The following is a 22,007-nucleotide window of genomic DNA, read 5'->3' as shown; positions in this document are numbered from 1 at the left end:
ATCCCTCTTTGGCGACTGGGTCGGCACACAAAATATGCTTTGATCTTCTTTATGCTACTGATTGGTTTTTCTAAAGCCCTTTTGTTTTTTTTAAATCTCTTTTGCCAGCAAGCTAAAAAGTCCCCTTTTTTCCCTTGGATCTGGCTGAATGTGTAGGGATGAGTAGATGGGGGTGTAACGGAGTAGATCTTCATAACATCTGGTGGTCTAACATCTCATTCTCTCTTCTCCCTCTGTCATGGTTCAGCCATATTTACAAATTATTGTTTGGCAGTAGAAGTATAAGCCTGGAAAGGACTTTGGGCTTCGATCCCCCCTCCTCTGTAATTATTGCTAATTACTTCCTTCTTGGGTTTTGGCAAACTCTTGGCTGCTATTACAGCTGAGCTGGCAAACTATGGCTTGGAATCCACAGCAAGTTCAGCTCAACACAAAACCACGGCTGGTTATAACTGCAGTTAGTCTGTGAAGCAAGGATTTGGCTTCCGCACGATTCTTTCAATCCTGGCTTGCTTAAAAATGCTGGCTTCTGTCACCTTCCCCTTGGTCAGGCATCCCTACTTGGACCACCAATTCTGGGCTGGGAAATTCCTGAAATTTTGACTGTGGAGCCTGAGGAGCACAGAATTTGAGGAGCGAGCTCTCAGCAGGGATGTAATGCCATAGAATCCTATCCCCTGAACCTGCCATTTTCTGTAGGGCAGGGGTGTCAAACGTGCAGTTCGAGAACCGAATCAGGCCCCCAGAGGGCTCCTATCAGGCCCCTGAGCAACTGGCTGTCATCTGCTTCCTTCTTGCTCTCTCTTGCTTCCTTCTAAAAACAGCTTGCGTTTCAAGGCTTGCTCAATTGCACCGGAGCTACAGAGCAAAACCTCTATTTTCTCCATTGGCTGAGGCTCTTCCCTTGGGGAGGAAGGGGGAAGGAATAGCTCGCTTTGTGAGGCTCTCTCAATTGCACAGGAGAGCTACTGAGCCAAGCTTCTCTTCCTTCTATTGGCTGAGGCTCCCCCCAAAGTCCCTTGGAGAAGGAAGGAAAGTGCCAGAGCTTCCTTTGCCCAGTTCCCTGGATCCCATGGGAGAAATACAAAAAAAGCATCTTTTAGACCAATGTGCTAATGTTTTAACCATATTTTAAGTTTAAAAAATATTTTTATTTGTCTGTGTTCTTTATAAAATTTATATCTCTGCTACCTAATCCTAAATAGGTACATGGCTCGGCCCAACTCAACATGGTCCAGCCTAACTAAGTCTCATTTATGTCAGAGTCATCCCTCAATACAAATGAGTTCGACACCCCTGTTCTGGGGGGACAAATCTCTGAGCATTATTTATAATTCCAGAACACCAGGCCCCACCTGGAGGTTGGGAAGGGAATAAAATACAATCCGAGAGAGGTCACTATAATGGATAACACAACAAAAAATGCAAGCTAGTGACCAATTTACTAAGAAATATATAGAAACCAGTCCAAATGTCCAAAACATGTACATTCAAGTCCCAAAGTAGTGTGGTGACAAGTAGTGTGGTGATTAAGTACTTGTTTCTTTCCAGTCTTCATCAGACCTGGGACCAATATTGATTCAATTATATAGATTCTTTACATATTTTTTTAAAAAGGGGACGCAGAGCGTCTCCAGCAGCAATTTCACATTGGCTACAGCTCAGTATGAGGCTTCTTGCACAAGATATATTTCTTAGTTAATTGGTCACTAGCTTGTATTTTTTGTTGTGTTACCCACCTGGAGGTTGGCAACCCTAGGTGCAGCTCCGTGGGCGCAAGCTCAGATGTTCAAGTTCGTATACCACATGAAACTATTATTAAGGCTACTGTAGTTAATAAATCAACTTCAAAACTTTCATTCATATCCTGGTTGGATGGACTCTAACTAACCATAGTCAGGGTAGTGTTTAAGTGGTCATAGTTAATTTAAATGAACCAGGGTATTTTTTTCATGATGTCTAGTCCAAGTCGTAATTTGCAATGACAAACTATGGTTTGCTAAAAATCAGGAAGTAGCTAATGGTTGCGCAAGGTGAGAAGCCATCTTAGGGGAGGGACGGTGGCTCAGTGGTAGAGCATCTGTTTAGGAAGCAGAAGGTCGCAGGTTCAGTCCCCGGCATCTCCAACTAAAAAGGGTCCAGGCAAATAGGCGTGAAAGACCTCAGCTTGAGACCCTGGAGAGCCACTGCCAGTCTGAGTAGAGACAATACTGACTTTGATAGACCGAGGGTCTGATTCAGTATAAGGCAGCTTCATATGTTCATCTGTGGTGAAACATGCCTGTTCTGGCCTGCAGACACTATTCTGCCCTGCTCGCATAGATCTTTCTCAGTACCCAGTGGGGTTTTTCTTCTCCTCTTGGGTAGTACACCACCATCACCTGACCTTTGTACAGAATTGCCCACTGGGAGGGTCAGGACTTCCAACTTCTCTTCCAAGTCCTGAGGCCTTGCCTTTGTGTCTCCTGTTGCGCGGTGCGTAGTCACCACAGGGAAAATTTATGGCCTTGCACACCCCTGTAGGAATAACCACTTGCCAACTGCCAGCGTTCAACCTGGTACTCCTTTGAAAATAGTGTGTCTGAGATGGTGAAGGTCTATATAGGACAGAGAACCACTACCAGCGTCAGAAGTTATAAAATATTTATTAAAAAGAAAATGTGTACAAGCATCAGGCCTCGGATTCAGTGGGAGCTCACAGCAGCTCAGCTCCTGAACCTTTTTGAGAGTTCCACCTCCTCTTTCTGAGAGTTCCACCTCCTTGTCCATTGAATAGTAGGTGCAGCTGCATAACAATCCCTGGATGAGCTCCACCACCTATTTTTCTACAAAATGACCCCTGACAAGCATACTTTTAGCACAGCACCAGACTGAACAAGGGATACAAAAGAAAGGTAAAAATGCAATTCCTCTGTCCCTCTCTCTATACATACCCTAGCAGGTATTAAAATAGTACAGGCTCTTTTTATCTTGGAGAGCCAGTTTGGTGTAGTGGTTAAGTGTGCGGACTCTTATCTGGGAGAACCGGGTTTGATTCCCCACTCCTCCACTTGCACCTGCTGGCATGGCCTTGGGTCAGCCATAGCTCTGGCAGAGGTTGTCCTTGAAAGGGCAGCTGCTGTGAGAGCCCTCTCCAGCCCCACCCACCTCACAGGGTGTCTGTTGTGGGGGAGGAAGGTAAAGGAGATTGTGAGCTGCTCTGAGACTCTTCGGAGTGGAGGGCTGGATATAAATCCAATATCTTCTTCTTCTTCTACTATGTTACAGACTCCTATAGAGCAATCATTACCTTCAAGCTTGCTCCAGCTCTTTAGGCGAACACAAGGTCAAGGCAGCCTTCCCAGAGAAGAGTCTGTGTCCTCTCACACCCAAGGAAAAGAGAAAGAGTGCTCCTTCCTTCTTCAAGGAGTTTTTATCAGCCCCCTTTCCCTTCCCACTGACCTGGTTATGCCAGGTCAAGGAAGTTTTCCCTGTTGTCTCCGGACTTTTCCTTCCTGAAGACTCTCTAGTCTTTAACAACTCCAAATCTCTGTTCCTTGCTTGAAGGGAGGAGGAGGGGGTCTCTAGCTAGACCTATTAGCATTCCTTAAGAGGTCACCGGGAACTGCGTTCTAGGAAGCCACTGTTACAGTGCAGCATGGCCCCCTGAGCCTGCCCAGTGAGCCGGGCTCCAGGAAGTTGCTGCCACAGTGCATGTGGGAACATGTGGCTGCTCTCTTTTGCTGGAGCAGGGGTATCAAACATGTGGCCCAGGGGACGAATCAGGCTCTCAGAGGGCTCTTATTAGGCCCGCGGACAACTCACTGTCTACAGCTTTCTTTTCCCTCTCTTGTGTCCTTCTGCATCACAACTTGTTTGCTAGGTTTGTTCAATCTACTGAAGCAACAGAGCAAAGCTCCTCCCTTGGAGAGGAAGTGGGGGAAGGAGAGCTAACTTTGCCAGACTCTCTCCATCACACAGCAGAGCTACTGAGCCAAGCTTCTCTTCCTTCTGTTGACTGAGGTGGAGTAGGCTGTGTGTGTGTTTGTCTGTGTCCTTTATTAAAGTTTATATCTCCCCTACCTGGCATTACATTTTATAACACAGATGGCCTGGCCCGACGAGGACACATTTATGTCAGATCCGGCCCTCATGAGTTTGACACCCCTGCAGGAGCCTAGCCGGAGCTGTGCTCCGGTGTGCTTCAGCTCAAAAAAAGCCCTGGTCACATCTGGGCAGAAGAATGTCTTTTAGGTCAGTTGAGGGTTGCTGCTCAGGGTGCTTGCAAAATCCAGGGTGGATTTGTCTTTGAAGTTTGCCTCTCCCTCCCTTCTGAGGGAGAGTCCAATGGGAGATATGGACTTCCTCTCCCCCACCCCCAAGTCCCCCACCCCCTTGAGTATTCATATAGAACATGCTTCTTCCCATCTGAGCCAAATACAGATCTCTAGTGTCTAGCCTTGAACAGCCCATGGTGAGTGTTCTATTTCTTTATCTGCCCAGCTGAGAACAGGGAGCTCCCTGGATTGCATATGCCCTGCAGGATTTCTGCAAATAACTAGTGGATTTCCTTCCTCTCCTGTTGTTATGCCCTATAAGGAAACAAGATGTGGCATGGGGTCCTTGTAGCTTATTCTTGAGTCAACAAGCAGCCAAGACCCATTGTTTTCTCTGCCCAAACATTGTGTTTTCTCAGTAAATAGGCACACCAAGCGCCATCAGTTTGCACTTCGCTCTTGATCAAGATGTTCATGCTCTGAAATAAACACTTGGTGTTTGCTGGAGGAAAGCAACACCTTGTAAGTAAAAGACCTTTTGTATTTGGAGAGGACCGACTCGGGAGAGGCAAATAATGGGTTGCATATTTCATCTTTGACTTTGGAGAGGGTTGCGAGTTTTCTTTGTTTGATCAGCCAACTTATTTTACATATATAAAAGCTGCCTCCCACCCAGTTGGAGAGCCCACTTTACTTTGGCTGCGACTGAAGGGGTTTCCTTGGTGGATTAATCCACTGATGTTTGATCAAGGATGATTTATCAGTGAGGGCAAATTCTAACTGATGGAGAGGAGACTTAAAGGTACCATTGTTATTCATTTTCACTTTAGGTCTTCTGAGCCCTGTGGTGCAGAGTGGTAAAGCTGCAGTACTGCAGTCAGAGCCCTCTGCTCACGACCTGAGTTCGATCCCAGCAGAAGCTGGTTCAGGTAGCCAACTCCAGGTTGACTCAGCCTTCCATTCTACCGAGGTCGGTAAAATGAGTACCCAGCTTGCTGGGGGGAAAGTGCAGATGACTGGGGAAAACAATAGCAAACCATTCTGTAAAAAGTCTGTTGTGAAAACGTGAAAGCAACGTCACCTCAGAGTCGGAAATGACTGGTGCTTGCACAGGGGACTAGCTTTACCTTTACCAGGGTATATTTATAAGATGGTTTGAGTGTTTTGAATATTATAGATGTTTGTTTTGTATATTTGCGTAATTGTCTTATTGCTTCTTTGGAGGCAGGTTATCACGGAACCTTAGGGTTTTCTCTTGTCACTCTTTGCTGTGTTTCTCTATTTGTTGCACAATCCCCAGGTGGCGGCAGGGGATCCCCTGGTTTGGAGGCCCTCCCCCCACTTTAGGGTCTTCAGAAAGTGGGGTGGGGGAGGAAAATATTTGCTGGGCACTCCATTATTCCCTATGGAAACTGATTCCCATAGGGTATAATAGAGAATTGATCCACGGGTATCTGTGGGGATGGCTGTTTTTTGAGGTAGAGGCACCAAATTGGCAGCATAGCACTCAGTGCCTCTCCCCAAAATACGCTCCAAGTTTCAAAAGGATTGGACCAGGGGGTCCAATTCTATGAGCCCCAGTGGAGGGAAGGCATTGAAAAGATGTGCAGTCCCTTTAAATGTGATGGCCAGAACTCTCTTTGGAGTTCAGTTATACTTGTCACAACCTTGCTTCTGGCTCCACCCCCAAAGTCCCCAGATATTTCTGGAATTGACAACCCTACTTGGATCTGATGCTATGGTAAGGATGGGGTGGGGGGAGGATAGATAGAGGGGTAGATGGGTAGATAGTGGAATGCAGTCTTTCAGTTCACGTGGTGGGGGGAAGGCAGATTTCAAGCCTTCCTGTTTGCAATGGGGAGGTTTGGGGACAGCTTGAATGGGTCACTTACACTGGAGGAGAGTGTTACTCGCTTGTGTGCAAAGTAATCTTTGAGCTTGTGCCCTTTCGCCACCTAACTTTGACACCAAAGGGGAGGACATCCTAAAAAGCGGGACTTCTTGAGTGGCAGTGCCACACCATTTTAGAGATTTTGCTTGCCTTAATTGCTCATATCTGCTTGCTGTTTTGCTGAGAATTCAGGGCATTTCCTGCAGATAACTCTTGAGTAATTTGCTGTCAATGACTCCAAGTCCAGCATAGCAAGTCTCCGCTGCAGCCAGCCAAACCTGGGCCAAAGTCTTCTGCTCTGGTCCCCGTCCAGTCAAACAGAGCCTTTGTTAGAGAGCCAGCTTGTATCTTTAGCCTTTTCTTTACAATTTCACTGTGTAAGCAACAGCTTTGAGTCAAAGATCTTTTTCTTCTTGCAGTATCATAACGCAATATGGCTGTTCTGTCAGCCTCTCTGTGGGATATGGGCTGGATGAAAATTAGTAAAGTGATACTTGAAGCTAATTACAAAAGAGTAGCCTTGTTTGCAATTGAGATGGGGGTCAACTGACTATAAGGAAAGCAGCTAGGCCTGGGTTTGTGTCTTCAGTAGAGATGTGAAGGTCTGGAAAAATTCCAAGGCAGGAGATCATATCTCTTCTTTAGCTGAGGCAGGACGGCAACCAGGGGTCTTTTCATGTGGAGGTTTTGCTATAATTTGGGTGAAGACCTGCAGGGATTTTCCCCCTCCAAGCTTCATCAAATCCTTGTTTTCCGTTTGTTGTCTTTCCTTAGATGATTCTTGGTTTTTCTATGCTTTCTCAAAATACCTTTCATCCAATTTGAGAAAGGGAAAGTATAAGGGCAGCAGATTGAAAATGAGGATATGAGAAAATTCTGAGGAAAAAAAAATGTAGGTCAACATGGGAAGTGACAGGGAAACCTGGATGCAGTTCAGGCTTCCCACCTTTGCTGCTCGGGAGTGGCCATTTTAATTAATTGTTTCCTCATTTGTGGCACACTGTAATTGACCAATGTGTCGAAACAGGGATTTGCACTTTCCTTACAAACCAGAATTCCAGATTGGGAATAAACTCCGGCCCAGGGTTTATGTTGTAGAAAAAACCCAGCAGGAACTCATTTGCATATTAGGCCTGATGTCACCCTTGTTTCACACTGGGCTTTTTTTGTAGAGAAAGCTCAGGAGGAACTCATTTGCATATTAGGCCACACCCCCTGATGCCAAGCCAGCCGGAACTGCGTTCCTGCTTTAAAAAAAAAAAAAAGCCTTGCTCCTGCCTCATGATACTAGAACTTGGGGGCACCCAATGGAGCTTATGGGCAGTGCATTAAGGACTGACAAAAGGAAGTGCTTCTTCACTCAACAGGTAATTAAAATTGTGGCATTTATTGCCAGTGGATGTGGTAATGGCCACAACATGTGAGCCTGCTTCGGCGGGGAGGGCGGGATATAAATTAAAAATTATTATAATGGCTTTAAAAGGAGGTCAGACAGATTCATGAACATGTGGTCCATCAGTGGCTATTAGATATGGGGAATAACGGGAGCCTCAATATTTAGAAGCAGTAAACCTCTGAGCACTAATGGTAGGCGGCAATGCCAGGGGAAGGCCTCGGCCTCTATACCTTATTTGTCAATTTTCCAGAGCAACTGCTTGCCTGCTGTGTGAAACAGGAAACTTGGACTAGAAGGAACAATGGTCTGATCCACCAGGGCTCTTCTTATGTTGGGTTTGAATCCTGAGTCTTCCTTTCATTTTCCTTATCCATCAGTTAAATGTCACGGGCCTTTAACAATGCATGTGCAATATCTTGTGCGGTGTTCACATATTTTGCTCTCTTTTAGCTGTCTGCAATTTTGGTGTATGTTTCAATGGTGGGAATTGCGTGGAAGGAGCCCTGCACATCTGCCACTGCCCGGCTGGTTTCCAAGGTCCCTGTTGCCAGTATGGTGAGTACTCTCTTTACATTTTCCCTGTGCCCATTTCTTTTGAATGAGAAACATTTCTTTAACATGCTCGGTACTGTGCAGTGTCTGACCTAGGGTTGCTAATACTAGGGTTGCCAATCCCCAAATGGGGGCAGGGGATCCCCTGGTTTGGAGGCCCTCCCCCCACTTCAAGACCATCAGAAAGTTTGGGCGGGGAGGGAAATGTCTGCTGGGCACTTCATTATTCCCACTGGAGACCGATTCCCATAAGGTATAATGGAGAATCGATCCATGGGTATCTGGGGCTTTGGGGGGGCTGTTCTTTGAGGTAGAGGCACCACATTTTCAGCATAGCATTCTGTGCCTTTCCTCAAAACACCCTGCAAGTTTCAAAAAGATTGGACTAGGGGGTCCAATTCCATGAGCCCCGAAAGAAGGTGCCCCTATCTTTCATTATTTCCAGTGGAGGGAAGGCATTGAAAAGGTGCAGTCCCTTTAACTGTAATGGCCAGAACTTCCTTTGGAGTTCGATCATGCTTGTCACAACCTTGCTCCTAGCTCCACCATCAGTGTCTCCTGGCTCCACCCCCAAAGTCTCGTGATTCCACCCCCAAAGTCCCCAGATATTTCTTGAATTGGACATGGGAATCCTACCTTATGCCCTGTCTGCACTACCAAACTGTATCAACTTTATACCCATTCATTTACCATGGCTCTTCCCCATCCCCAAAGAATCCTGGGAATTGTAGTTTGGCATGTGTACACAAATAATTCTCTGTCACAGCTAGCTGCCCATGTAAGTGATTAATGAGTTTGTGGTTTAGCCATACTCTTGGCCTTTCATAACTAGTGCTGTGTGTACAACATGCCCACATATAAATGCCTATTCTTTGGACAGAACAACTTATGGAACTAGAGGGCTGTGTATTTCCTTAACTATGTCTGTGCTCAATCAAAAGTTCATGTTTTCAAACAATTTAAATTGGCTAGAATCTGTAACTTTGTGGAATTTTTCCTACGCATTCTTTGCTTCACGTGAACATTACCAAAACTAAACTGGTATCTTGTGCAATCTTATATCAAAAGATAGCTGACATTTTGTTTTCCTAAAAGGTCTCATATTCTACAATGTTTGGGGGAAAAAGAAACCATTCTAGCAATCCCCATTAAAGGAAAACAGAAGGATGGATCTGTCTCCAGCATAGGCCTTGAGTATTTCATCCATATTTGGAGGCAGGTGGGAACTAGGCTGCCTTTTGTCAGATTTAATTGATTTAGAACTGCTGGGAATTGTGCAATTAGCTCTTGACAGTGGAGATTCTCTCTGGAAAGACCTTTGGAGAACTCCTGGTGTGCTCTACTTCAGAGACCTTCCTGTCACTTGGTGCCTGCTCTTCAGAAGCAGACTACTGTATCTGTAGGAATGTTTGCCTCATACTGAGGTGATTATGTGACCTTTAAAAATGTTCCTTAATGTAGTCACTTGGAAGGAAATAACACTTCCAATGAGACATATGCTGTTGAGCTGAGCTACGCGATCGACAGAATTGTGTGCTCTCAGTGAACTATGTCACTTCAGGTGGCAGCTGTTAGATTATGTGTGCAAATGCTTTGTGATGTGTTGGTGGGGAGGAATACCCACACCTGTGGAAAGTCACCGTGCCTGAATGAAGGTGTCTAATTCAGTCTTCCCTTGCTTGTTTAAATTACTTCCAGTTAGAATAAAAACACATTTAGCATTCTGTGCTTTCTCTCTCTATATATATTGTATGAGACAAATACATGGCTTGGCTACAGTAATCTACAGGGGTCGTTTTGTAGAGAAATAGGTGGTGGAGCTCATTCAGGGATTGTTATGCAGCTGCACCTACTATTCAACGGACAAGGTGGAAAGGAGGAGGTGGAACTCTCAGAAAGGTTCAGGAGCTGCGCTCCTCCTGTGAGCTCCCACTGAATCCGAGGCCTGGTAATCTGTATCCTTGATTACTGTAATGATTACTGTACTATAGACTTGATTACTGTAACGAACTAAATGTGAAACTATCCTGGAAAGCAATCTAGAAATAACCTTATCCAAAACACTGGTAAGAGTTCTAACAGCCTCAGTGATCATATTACTCCTGCGTTGAAAGACCTGCGTTGGCTGCCAATTTTATTCCTGGGCACACTTCAAGTTTCTTTCTAAAGCCGTATGCAATATAGGCACAGAATAGCTGAAAGACCATATCTGCTAGTATCACACTGCATGGCAACATCTGCGGAGTAGCCCTTCTTTGGATGTTCCGTCTTCCGTGGGCCCTAGGGCTTTCTTGATGGTGACTGAAGAGGTAAGGAATTTTTTTTTTCTGCTTTGGGATTTGTCAGGCGCCTTCTCTTTTTGTGTCATGGCGCTACATGGAAGTTTCTTTTAGCAAAACTTTGGTGGTTAGGCAATTTTTCTGAGGCATATAATATTTTTATGGGCAAACTCCACATCTGCGATGGAATCTAATGAAAGGTATCAAGGGTGACACCAGTCATTTTAAAAAAAGAGTGTGCTGCTTAAACATTATGGATTCTTAGCCACCTGCCAGTTCAGCTCACTTGCCAGTTGCGAACAGGGAGATGATTTTTAGAACATTGACCTTCATGGCTCTTTGGCAGGCTGTTTCACTGTGTCATTAATTAAATGTACCTCATAAATAGCTTTTCTAACATGCATGTTCTTGCAGAGATCTACTACCCCGTCCTTGCCTCATAACTGCTCTGCTTAGCAGGCAGTTTTTTTAAATAGCCAATTGCAGGGGTGGCCAGACTTGGTTAACATAACAGCACACAGAATAAACATCAGATGTTTGAGAGCCGGAAGGAAGGAAGGAAGGCAGATAGATGGAGGGAGGGAGGAGAGGTGGAAAGAAACCAACTGTAACTTTAACTGCATTCTCCAAGCTGCCAGATGGCTTTGCTTGGTGAAGTGATTTAAAGAGACAAATGCTTTCTTCAAGCCAGCTGACAGTGCGGTGGGGCTTCTAGAGCCACAAAATATGTGTGAAAGAGCCACATGTGGCTCCGGAGCCACAGTTTGGCCACCCCTGGCCAACTGAATCAGTCACAAATCCCATAAATCTGTAGTAAATCAGTGCTGTGTTTTAATGAAACCTGCTCTTGGTGATGTTCATCTAAGTGGTACTAATCGCTGGTGATTTGTTTGAATTGATAGTGTCTTTGCACATGCACAGCTTTGCAAAAACCAACACAAACCAGTTCAACATTCAAAGTCCTTCTTTTGATCCTTACAGTCAACCTGCTCAGAAATGTAATTTCTAGACACCCTGGAAGAAAGAGCTGAACTTGAAAGTATGACCATTCTAACAGCCTGGGTTGATAACTTTTAAAAGAAATTTCTGCAGAAGGCAACAACAGAGACACAAAGGAACTGTCAAGGGACGGATACCAGAAAATAGGAGCTTGCCCTTGGGCAGTAGAGAGAGTGGGAATACATGTTATTACTGCTTAACTGCGCAAACCTGGAGTTCTTAGGAAGCTTCTCCAAGCTTTCTACATTATGGATGCTGCATGATTGCCCGTATGGCTCAGATCCCAACAGTGGAGGTTCCCTCCTCCATTAAGGAGGAGTTTCCCTCAACATAAGAGTTGTATCTTGTGCAAGGGGAAGACTCCTTCTGCTAGAGGAAAGCACCTCTACCGGCAGACCAGACAGCGCCAGCTCATCCACTAGGCAAACTAGGGGGTTGCCGAGGGTGCCTAATTGGGCTCCTCCCCCCCTGCTCAAGGCAACTGCCTAAATTTGCCTCCCTGCTGCCACCACTGCTGCCAGCCCCCTCCCTTCCGCCACACTCCGGCCACCCCTCTGCTGCCGCCAAAGCTCGCCGCGACAATGCTGAACCCTACTACCAGCTTCTCACAGTCACTTCGGTGTGTTTTGTAAAGAGATGGATGGAGGAGACTTCACTCCCTCCCTCACTTCCAGTGCAGGAAAGGAGAAGGGAGAAGCTTCCTCCACCCATCTCTTCACAAAACGACTGTGAGAAGCCGGTAGTAGGGCTCTGCATTGTTGCAGCAAGCTGGGGAGGATGAGCAGAGTGTGGCGGGGAGGTGAGCGGAGCACGGTGGGTGGGGGGACGGCGGTGAGGGGAGCCTGCCTAGGGCACCATGTGCCGTAGAGCCAGCACTGAGACCAGATCTGCAAGATACATCTCCTCTCCCCCTGTCCAGGTCTTAGTACAGGGCCTACTGTAAGCTCTAGGAGGATTGGCTACATCAGGGGGGCGTAGCCTAATATGCAGAGGAGCTCCTGCTAGAAAAGCAGCCCTGCCCCTGCCCATGTTCTAACTTTCTTCTGTGTTGTTGAATGCATAACTCAACATCGCTGTGCCTTTCCCACACCAATGCGATGGCCATATAGTTCTCTCAGATGCCTTTTGGCCCAAAAAAAAATCTTTTCCAAGGAATAATAAGCCCTTTTATGTCTACGTACAGACAGTCCCATAAACTTGATGTGTTTGCCAGGTTAGTTGCCATGAGTCTTGTAACTTTGTTTTATATTGATGCTCTGGCAGACTACAGGGACTTGAGGGTGTCAGATCCTGGTATATATTGGGAAACAGTTGGCATTGGGCTGCAGCAGCAGATTTGTTGTTTGAGATCGATTTTGGCACACCACTGCCACTGGGGTTTCCCTGATTCCCATAGATTAGTCAGCAGTCTGATATTGTCCTCGATTTTGAGATGTAAGGATTGAAGACTCTTGCATATAAAATTCATAAGAGTCTGCCACTAGGAGAAGTAAATCCCGTGTGGTGTCAGCAGACATATTAGAAGCCTTCCTGGATAGAACAGGAGCTGTAATCTTTCCCTGTGGCGCAGAGTGGTAAAGCTGCGGTACTGCAGTCCGAACTCTTTGCTCACAATCTGAGTTCGATCCCGGCAGAAGCTGGGGGCGTTTTCGCACTTACCTTTTACTGGCTCGACCACCCTCCTCACGCCGGCGGATCTGCAGGGATTTCGCACCAGAAGCGCCGGCGTAGCCAAAAGAGCCGGCAACTTCCGTCGCAGAGCCAGCTCAAACGGAAACCGCCAAGAAGCAGAAAAACGTTTGAGCTGGCTCCGCGACGGAAGTTGCCGGCTCTTTTGGCTGCGCCGGCGCTTCTGGTGGGAAATCCCTGCAGATCCGCCGGCGTGAGGAGGGTGGTCGCGCCAGTAAAAGGTAAGTGCGAAAACGCCCTGGGTGTTCAGGAAGCCGGCTCAAGGTTGACTCAGCCTTGCATCCTTCCGAGGTCAGTAAAATGAGTACTCAGCTTGCTGGGCGGAAAGTGTAAATGACTGGGGAAGGCAAAGGCAAACCACCCCGTAAAAAGTCTGCCGTGAAAACATCATGATACGACGTCACCCCAGAGTCGGAAACGACTGGTGCTTGCACAGGGGACTACCTTTACCTTTTTAACCTTTCCCAGCCCCTGGTCTGCTTGGTTGGGTGTCATTTGCAGCTTGATATCGATAAAGTATCACCTTGCCGAAGAAGAAAAGCAGGGCAGTTCTGGCCTTAGGATAACACAAGTTCAAGGTCCCTCCTCAAGCTCCATGCCCTTGTGTTCTAGAACTTGGGCCCAAACCCTGTGTAGTGCACAGGGCTTCCTTGGCAGGTCAAACAGTTATGGAAAGACTTCCTTGGAAGAAAGTTTGCAAAACCACTGACTTAGATATAGAGTTGGGATTTATTTAAAATGTTCACACCAAGAGTGGGAAAGAATCAAAATCACCCTTGGACTGGGCTGGAGCACAAAAGAACAATGGGCGGCTGAGCCAGAATGCAATATGCTTTCCTGGCCGACGTTCCACACATGCCGTAACAATTTACTTAAAACGTGCAGACAGAAATAGCTGATTTCCCTAGCTGTTAAAATTAAGAGTTACATCAGTGCAGGTGCAGAAGTCTCGTTCCAAGTGATCTTTAAAACGAGGGATTCTCCTTCTGCATTGCTTTCGCAAGACCTCTTGTCAACGGGTTGACATGTGATATCCCAGTCCTACAGGATGAGCGTGTGTAGATGAGGGGGAGTTCTTTTGGGGAAGGAGACAGTCTTTTGGGGATCCCGTATTCCTTTAAAAGGAAATCGCAATCCTGCCTTTGAGCAGTATGGGTCAGTTAACTTTGAAAAAGCTGAAACAGCAGGCTAATAATAAAAGTGTTGCAAAATTGCTGCATGCATGAGATGAAGGCCTGTGTGGCTTGTCACCAGTGTTGACACATGTACTGTTCACTTAGTGTCCAAAGGCTGATACGTACATTGCCTATAGTGGGAGGATGAAGCTCTTACCTTGAATGCATTTGACTCCACACAGAAATGCCACACACTCACTATGACTCTTGCATCTCTTAGACTCAGGGCTTTTTTTTGTGCAGGAACACACAGGGATGCAGTTCTGGCTGGCTTGGCATCCGAGGGTGTGGCCTAATATGTAAAGGTGTTCCTGCTGGGCTTTTTCTACAAAAAAGGCCCTGCTTAGACTTATAATACCATTAAAGTTTTATTCAGAATGGAAGCTTTCGTGTGCTAGAAGCACACTTCATCAGGCAATAGGACGGAATGGCAAGCCGTCCTTAATATAGAGAAAGTGGGCAGTGAATTAGTATGCAAAATCATGGAAATGTTTTTTTTTTAGCAGATTAAAAGAATCACAAGTTGGGGTTTGGTGATTGCTAGTTAGGGCTGACTGGGCTAAAACAACAAAAACAAGGCAATATACGTCAGAATAGCAGATGTCTATGTCATTAGGTATCCTGTGGCCTGCGATAAATAAGAGTCTGTTGTAATGTTAGCTCTGGGTTAAAAAGAGGGCATAAGTTTCTCAGAGGTTTAATTTAAACATGTAGCACACACATAAACATTATTCTAGTTTGCCATTACGAAAAAAGAATACATTCTGAATAAAACTTTGTTGGTCTTAAAGGTGCTGCTTGACTCCCGTGTTGTTCTACTGCTTCAGATCAACACGGCCGCTCACCTGGATTTATAATGCCATTGTTTACACACAGAGAGATGGCTATGTGCATCTCTGTGTTGTGAGGGTAAAAGGCGAGGAAGAGGAGATACTTTTGAGGAAGGGCAGGATACCGATGTAACATGTAAGGGTGAGGCTCTGTTAAGTCTCTGCCCACTGAGGAAAACACTTCATGCATCTAGCAAAGTGGGCTGTACTTCACAAGAGCTTCTGCTGCAATGAATCATGAGTTTAAGGTGGCGCAAGACTTTTTGCGGCCCTTGAATGGAAAGTGAGATGCATCTACAAGTTTCATGAATCCTGATAATAGTTTGGTGTAGTGGTTAAGTGGGCGGACTCTTATCTGGGAGAACCGGGTTTGATTCCCCATTCCTCCACCTACAGCTGCTGGAATGGCCTTGAGTTAGCCATAGCTATCACAGGAGTTGTCCTTGAAAGGGCAGCTGCTGGGAGAGCTCTCTCAGCCCCACCCATCTTACAGGGTGTCTGTTGTGGAGGGAGAAGATAAAGGAGATTGTAAGCCGCTCTGAGTCTCTGATTCAGAGAGAAGGGCAGGGTATAAATCTGCAGTCTACTTCTTCATCTTATAGGCTGCCTTTCTCACAGCAACTCAAGGTGGATTTCAAAAACTCTCTCTCTCTCTCTGGCAAGTTGCAGCTGACTTATAATGACCCTGTGGGTTTTCAAGGAAAGAGACTAACACAGTTGCTTGCCATTGCCCTCCTCTGTGTAGCAACGCTGGACTTCTTTGCCGATCTCCCATCCAAGTACTAATCAGGGCCATCCCTGCTTAGCTTGCAAACTCTGATGAGATCAGGCTAGCCTGGGACATCCAGGTCAGGGTATTGCGAAAATTGCAAGCCACTTGACAAAGACTGATGTATGGAATCTCTGTTGGGCCTCCTGGACCAGACTCAGGCATAAGGCTGGGCGAGTTCTCCAAAGAACAAAGGTAGAGTTCAGCGGCACCTTGAAGACCCAACAAAGTTTTATTTGAGATGTACGCTGTCATGTGCAGTGGCACCTCACTATACATGCAGGCACAATATAACGACCTAAGACAATTTTCACAGGCATTAAAACCTGTAACACTTGTAAAAAACCATACAAGGTAAAATAAGATATATTCCTTATAAAAAGGCTCTCCGCACAGTTCCATTTTGCTAATAACTACTTAAGAGCTTATGAGATGTTGTGAGTGGGGTATGGAAGTGGGGAGGTCTCTCGCTGTTCTCCAGCCCCTTGGATATGTGCCCAACCTGCTTCTTCCACTTTCTCCCTATACCGGAATAAATAGAAAATAAGTTCTTCCTCTGTGTGCTGTGCCAGGAATAGAACATTCCATCCTAGGTTTATCTGCAAAAAGGCTGTCTGTGGCAATACACCCTTTAAGCGGTGGAGTCTTGTGAGCAAAAATTCCACTTTGTGAGCTACTGGCATTAAAGTTGTGAGCTACTGCATAAATAAGTTTGCTCTGGGGCCGTTTTTCCTGAGCTAAGACAAAAATGGTGAGCTAGAGGCTAAAAAAGGGTGTGCTAGCTCATACTGACTCAGTTTACAGGGGACACTGGTCTGTGGCATATGTGCTGCATTTAGACTGGCAAACTCCAGTGGGCAGTATGATGGGCAGGTGATGGGCGGGTGCACAGTTGATGCAAGGAACTCCCAAGTTTCCCAAATTGGAACCTTGTCTGTTTTTTCACTGCCCTGCCCTCATTTGCATCCCATCTGAGCCGCTGTCCATCCTGTCCCTCCATTGGCTAATGACTCTGTTTCTCATTTTAATCCTGTCATACTGTTCAGCTGGAAAGGTTTTTGCCCTGGTTCTCTCTGGGCTGTTCATTCAGTACAGGAGGAGGAAAAGCCGTCTGCTTGGGCTGTTGCTGTGAATTTGTTACCAGTGGAGATATCAGAGCACCCTAAAGCGTTGCAGTGATGGGGGACTGCACAGAGACTGTATGGGTGTTTGATTTTTGTGATGCAAGCATTTTATGCGTGTAAAGTGATGTGAGATTTGGGTGTCATGAGTGTGTATTCTCTGTATGAACGACTTATGTATGTAATTAACCAGGGCATTACTGTGCTTCTGAAATTCATACAAAATGGACGATGGGACGCTTTTGCACACATGACGTTAATACTGTGTGATCACTAAATTGATTGAATGTTCTTCTTTCACGATCTTTCTTTTGTTAGCACTGTTCCCACATTGAGTCTTCTAGGATCTGCTTTCTTATTCTTATTCTTATTTTTTTTTACTTTGCCAGGGTTTTTAAAATTTTTGTTTTAAGAAGGAAGCAACACCTCCACTTTATTTCCAACTATCTGTTTGTCCTTCAGCCAAATATGAGGCATTTAATAGCTGGCAAACAGGTAGTGCCAGACTCTTTGAAGGAGATGAAGGTAGACATGGAGCCAAATTCTTGCAAGAAGCTGTTTAGTTCTAAAGGGAAAGTTTGGTCAGTGCGTTCAAACAGGGGGAAAGAAGTGGGAGTGTTCGGGTGATATCCCCTGCTTGCTCCCCTCCTTTAAAAAATCTTCAGGACAAACTAAGATGCTCAGCAGCAGATGAGAATTCAGGTGGGAGGGTATGCTGTCAGGGAAGAACAGGAGAACGGCTAACTTTCCCCCAGTTTCTGATTGCAAAACTCCAACTTTCCCCAGACCAGAGTTGCAGATGTTCACTTTGTATGGGGGGAAAGCAGATGGGAGGAGGAGCCTGTGGAGGCAGAAAGGAGGGCAAAGTTAAACACCCCTGCTTTAGATGTTTCTGTACTGCAAACTGTCCATCTTCTGTCTATGACAGTGGTTCTTAATGGGGAGGGGCTGGTGATCTAAAAATCTTGGGCCTTCAGAACTTTTGGGAGGCAAATGGGGGACTTCTGGGGCTTTAGTCAGCCCCTTCTCACAAACCTTGCTTGCAATGGCTTTTGCTTACCCTCCCCCCCCAAACCCCCCCCCCCCCCTCAGATCCTGGTCTTTTCCCCCAGGCCCTTAAAATTGACACATAATAAACAAGAATAAAATCTACCATTAAGGACTTGGCTGATGGCTATCAGGTGCAGAGTTCTCATTGAATAGATGCCTGAGATCTACATATAGTATACAAATGCTGCAAATAAACCTCTATAAAATTGATTTGTCTGGAATGCTGCTTTTGTGTCCTTGTAAAAAAAAAAAGAAAACCCAGATGGACATTTATGTTGCCCAGTATATTGTCACCCATGTTGAAGATCCAAGTATTTATTTACTTATTTCATTTATACCCCACCTTTTCTCTCCAGTCGGGATCCAAAGCTTCTTACATCATTCTCAGCTTCTCCATTTAATCCTCGCAACAACCCTGTAGGTAGCTTAGGCTGAGAGTGTAAGACTAGCTTGAGGTTACACAGCAAGCTTCCATGGCACCAGCGGGAGATTCAAGCCAAGGTCTTCCAGTCCCAAGTTGCCACTCTAACCACTATATCTCACTGTTTCTGCTGTGCCATTATAGTTCATTACAGTTTAGAGGAGGAACAGTGGCTCAGTGGTAGAGCATAAGCAGAAGGTCCCAGGTTCAATCCCTGGCATCTCCAACTCAAAAGGGTCCAGGCAAATAGGTGTGAAAAACCTCAGCTGAAGACCCCGGAGAGCCGCTGCCAGTCTGAGTAGACAATACTTTGATGGATCAAAGAGGGTCTGATTCAGTAGAAGGCAGCTTCATATGTTCATATGTTCCATTGTTATGCATCTGATAATAACGTTCCAAACAGCTGGTGTTGTGTACTTGATAGAGTGCCAGGTTAGAATTGGGGAGATTCTAATTGAAATTTCTCTCATCATCTCAACAAGACTGTTGTGAATTCAGGGCTTTTTTTTGTAGCAGGAACTCCTTTGCATATTAGGCCACACCCCTTGATGTAGCCAAGCCTCCCAAAGCTTACAGTAGGCCCTGTACTAAGAGCCCTGTAAGCTCTTAGAGGATTGGCTACATCAGGGATGTGTGTGGCCTAATATGCAAAGGAGTGCCCTGGTTGTGATGATAAAAGAGGGCAGGGAAGACACAGAGCGTTTTTGCACTTACCTTAAGCCGGAGCGACGTCCCTCTTCACCGCGCAGCGTCTGCACGGTTTTCGCACTAATTGCAACGCAGCACCTGGAAGAGCCGCAAAGTCTCATGGCTTTTGCGTCGCAAATGTAAACTGGTTTTTGGCAGTTTACATTTGCGACGCAAAAGCCGCGGGACTTTGCGGCTCTTCCAGGTGCTGCGGAGCAATTAGTGCGAAAACCGTGCAGACGCTGCGCGGTGAAGAGGGACGTCGCTCCGGCTTAAGGTAAGTGCGAAAACGCTCACAGTGAAGTCCTCAAAGGAACGGAGAGGTAAACAACAAAGAAATATGAAGGTAATACTCTCTAATCTGATAACCTCTGATATCTATGGATCCCATTTCACACACCGCAAAATAAACTTGTCAGGATTTTTTCTTCTTCTTGCTGTGTGTCTCGGAGCTGAAGAAACATGGGTCACTTGGCACTGGTGGTTTTGGCAGAAACCTGCTTTGGGCTTGCACAAAACTTCTGTACATATTGAAAGTTTTCGTTTTGGCTTCAGTGACGGTTGCAAGAGTATTGTGAGGGCTGAGCTGTCCTGAAGCATCTCCTTTCGCATAAACCATCTGTCAAAACCGCAGCTGAACCACAGAGGTGAGTCGCAGGCTCCTGATCTGAGACGATGAGGTTATTTCCTGAAGCAACAGAATTACGACCCAGCCTGCCAGCAGGATCTCTTGGAACCTTTGTTACTGTAATTGGCAATAAAGGAGAATTTGATGCATGGATGCCAAATGAAGAGAATTAATCCTGAACCTCTGAAGTACTGCTGTGGACAAAAGGAGACTGATTCTGGAAGCTATAAAGTCAAAAGGGAAATCACAGAGATTATGCCAACTAGCTGGTTTCTTAGGGCCACTGGCAATTATAACTATATGATACCAAGTCAGGGAGCTGGTGCTAATTCCTGGGTAATTAAACGTAAGGGAAAATTCTGACTGGGGGTGACTGTGGTGTCTTAGAAGAGAAAATGGATGGTTTCCAGCATGCATCAATTCTCATGCAATCTGATACTGTTATTATTAAGATATCTCAAAAGTGGCTTTGTTGTAAAAGGGAAAATTATTTTAAAAGGCAACCCAGTATGAGTCAAGAGGAAAACTGAATGAGGGACCGCGGCTCACTGTGGGAGAATCTGCTTTATATGTGGAAGGTCCCAGGTTCAGTCTCCTGACATGCACAGACAAAAGGACCATGTAGCACAGGGGTGTCAGACTCATTTGTTATGAGGGCCGAATCTGACATAAATAAGACCTTGTCAGGCCAGGCCATGTGTGTACCTATTTAAGATTAGGAAGCAGAAATATAAACTTCATAAAGGACACAGACAAGCACAAAGATTTAAAAAAAAAACATCCTTAAAACATTAGCACTGGTCTTAAAAGTGCTTTCTTGGTATTTCTCCCATGGGATGCAGGAAAGTGGGCAAAGGAAACTCCGGCTTTTCCTTCCTTCCCCAGAGGATCAGGAGGGGGAGGAGCCTCAGCCAACAGAAGGAAGAGAGGCTTGGTTCAGGCGCTTTGCTGTGTGTTTGAGCAAACCTTGCAAAGCAAGCTGTTATGCGCAAGGAAGCAAGAAAAAGGGAGAAGGAAGCAGATGATAGCCAATTGCTCGGGGGGCCTGATCTGGCCCCTGGGCTGCATGTTTGACACCCTTGATGTAGTAGGTGTTGTGAAAGCTCTTGACCTGAGGGCCCCATCAGGCATGACAGCAGCACCCATGTGGATGCCACCCCCATTTTAAAGCAATTTAAGAATGCCAGAAGGGCTGGGCCAGCAGCATGGCTGGCTGAAGTGCTTTTTGTCCCCCCCACTATGCCTTTTCAAGTGCTAAAACAGTCACTGGGGGAGGCACTTGAAACGGTGGGAAAGGGAGGCTTCAGCCCACTGTGCTGTGGGACTGATCAGGACGGTGCTCTCACTGCATTATAAAATAGCTTTAAAATGGCAATGGCAACCACAGATCCAACCTACGTAACACATAATGAGACTATAGAACTTGCTGCAACCTGGTGATGGCTTCAAAAAGATTGGACCATTTAAGAAGGATGTAGTTAGTCAACTCGGTGGAACCTCTAGACTGAAATGTAGGGTTGCCAATCCCCAGGTGGGGGCAGGGGATCCCTTGGTTTGGAGGCCCTCCCCCCGCTTCAGGGTCGTCAGAAAGCGGGGGGAGGGGAATGTCTGCTGGGCACTCCATTATTCCCTATGGAGATGTATTCCCATAGAAAATCATGGAGAATGGGTCCACGGGTATCTGGGGCTCTGGGGAGGCTGTCTTTTGAGGTAGAGGCTCCAAATTCACAGCGTAGCATCTGGTGCCTCTCTCCAAAATACCCACCAAGTTTCAAAAAGATTGGACCAGGGGGTCCAATTCTGTGTGCCCCAGAAGAAGGTGCCCCTATCTTTCATTATTTCCTATGGAAGGAAGGCATTTAAAAAGTTGAGCAGTCCCGTTAAATGTGATGGCCAGAACTCCCTTTGGAGTTCAATCATGCTCGTCACACCCTTACTCCTGGCTCCATCCCCTGTCTCTTGGCTGCACCCCCAAAGTCCCCAGATATTTCTTGAATTGGACTTGGCAACCCTACTGAAATGAAGTCTGCTTCTGATTGCCATTTGATGGTAGGCAAACTTGCGGGGCTAGTCTTCATGCTGTTCTTGAGAATTTCCTGTTTCACCACTGCGAGATGCTGAATAAGATGGACCCTTGAGCATAACAAACAGGCTGTGCTTATGCCATGTGCTAGCATGGGAAACAATTCACTCCACGTTAAACGTTCCATGTCCTAGACGAGGGGTGGCCAAACTTGCTTAACTTAAGAGCCACCTAGAATAAA

The 22,007-nt window shown here is 46.0% G+C and overlaps 1 protein-coding gene across 4 annotated transcripts in view; it reads left to right on the top strand.

The window, feature by feature from the left end:
• Positions 1 to 22,007, top strand: part of LOC132586940 (multiple epidermal growth factor-like domains protein 6) — an 85,655-nt gene that overhangs the window by 41,375 nt on the left and 22,273 nt on the right. For 3 of the 4 annotated variants that reach the window (XM_060259101.1, XM_060259099.1, XM_060259100.1), the window contains one exon: positions 7,994 to 8,098. In XM_060259101.1, coding sequence (XP_060115084.1) covers positions 7,994 to 8,098 — 105 coding nt within the window. Of the gene's footprint in view, positions 1 to 7,993; positions 8,099 to 9,190; positions 9,766 to 22,007 lie in introns of those variants that run through there. The other variant, XM_060259102.1, reaches the window with a different exon arrangement.

Source organism: Heteronotia binoei, chromosome 18 (genome assembly GCF_032191835.1).
Source record: "Heteronotia binoei isolate CCM8104 ecotype False Entrance Well chromosome 18, APGP_CSIRO_Hbin_v1, whole genome shotgun sequence".
NCBI classification, from domain to species: Eukaryota; Metazoa; Chordata; class Lepidosauria; order Squamata; family Gekkonidae; genus Heteronotia; species Heteronotia binoei.
This window is presented reverse-complemented; position numbering and strand designations above follow the sequence as displayed.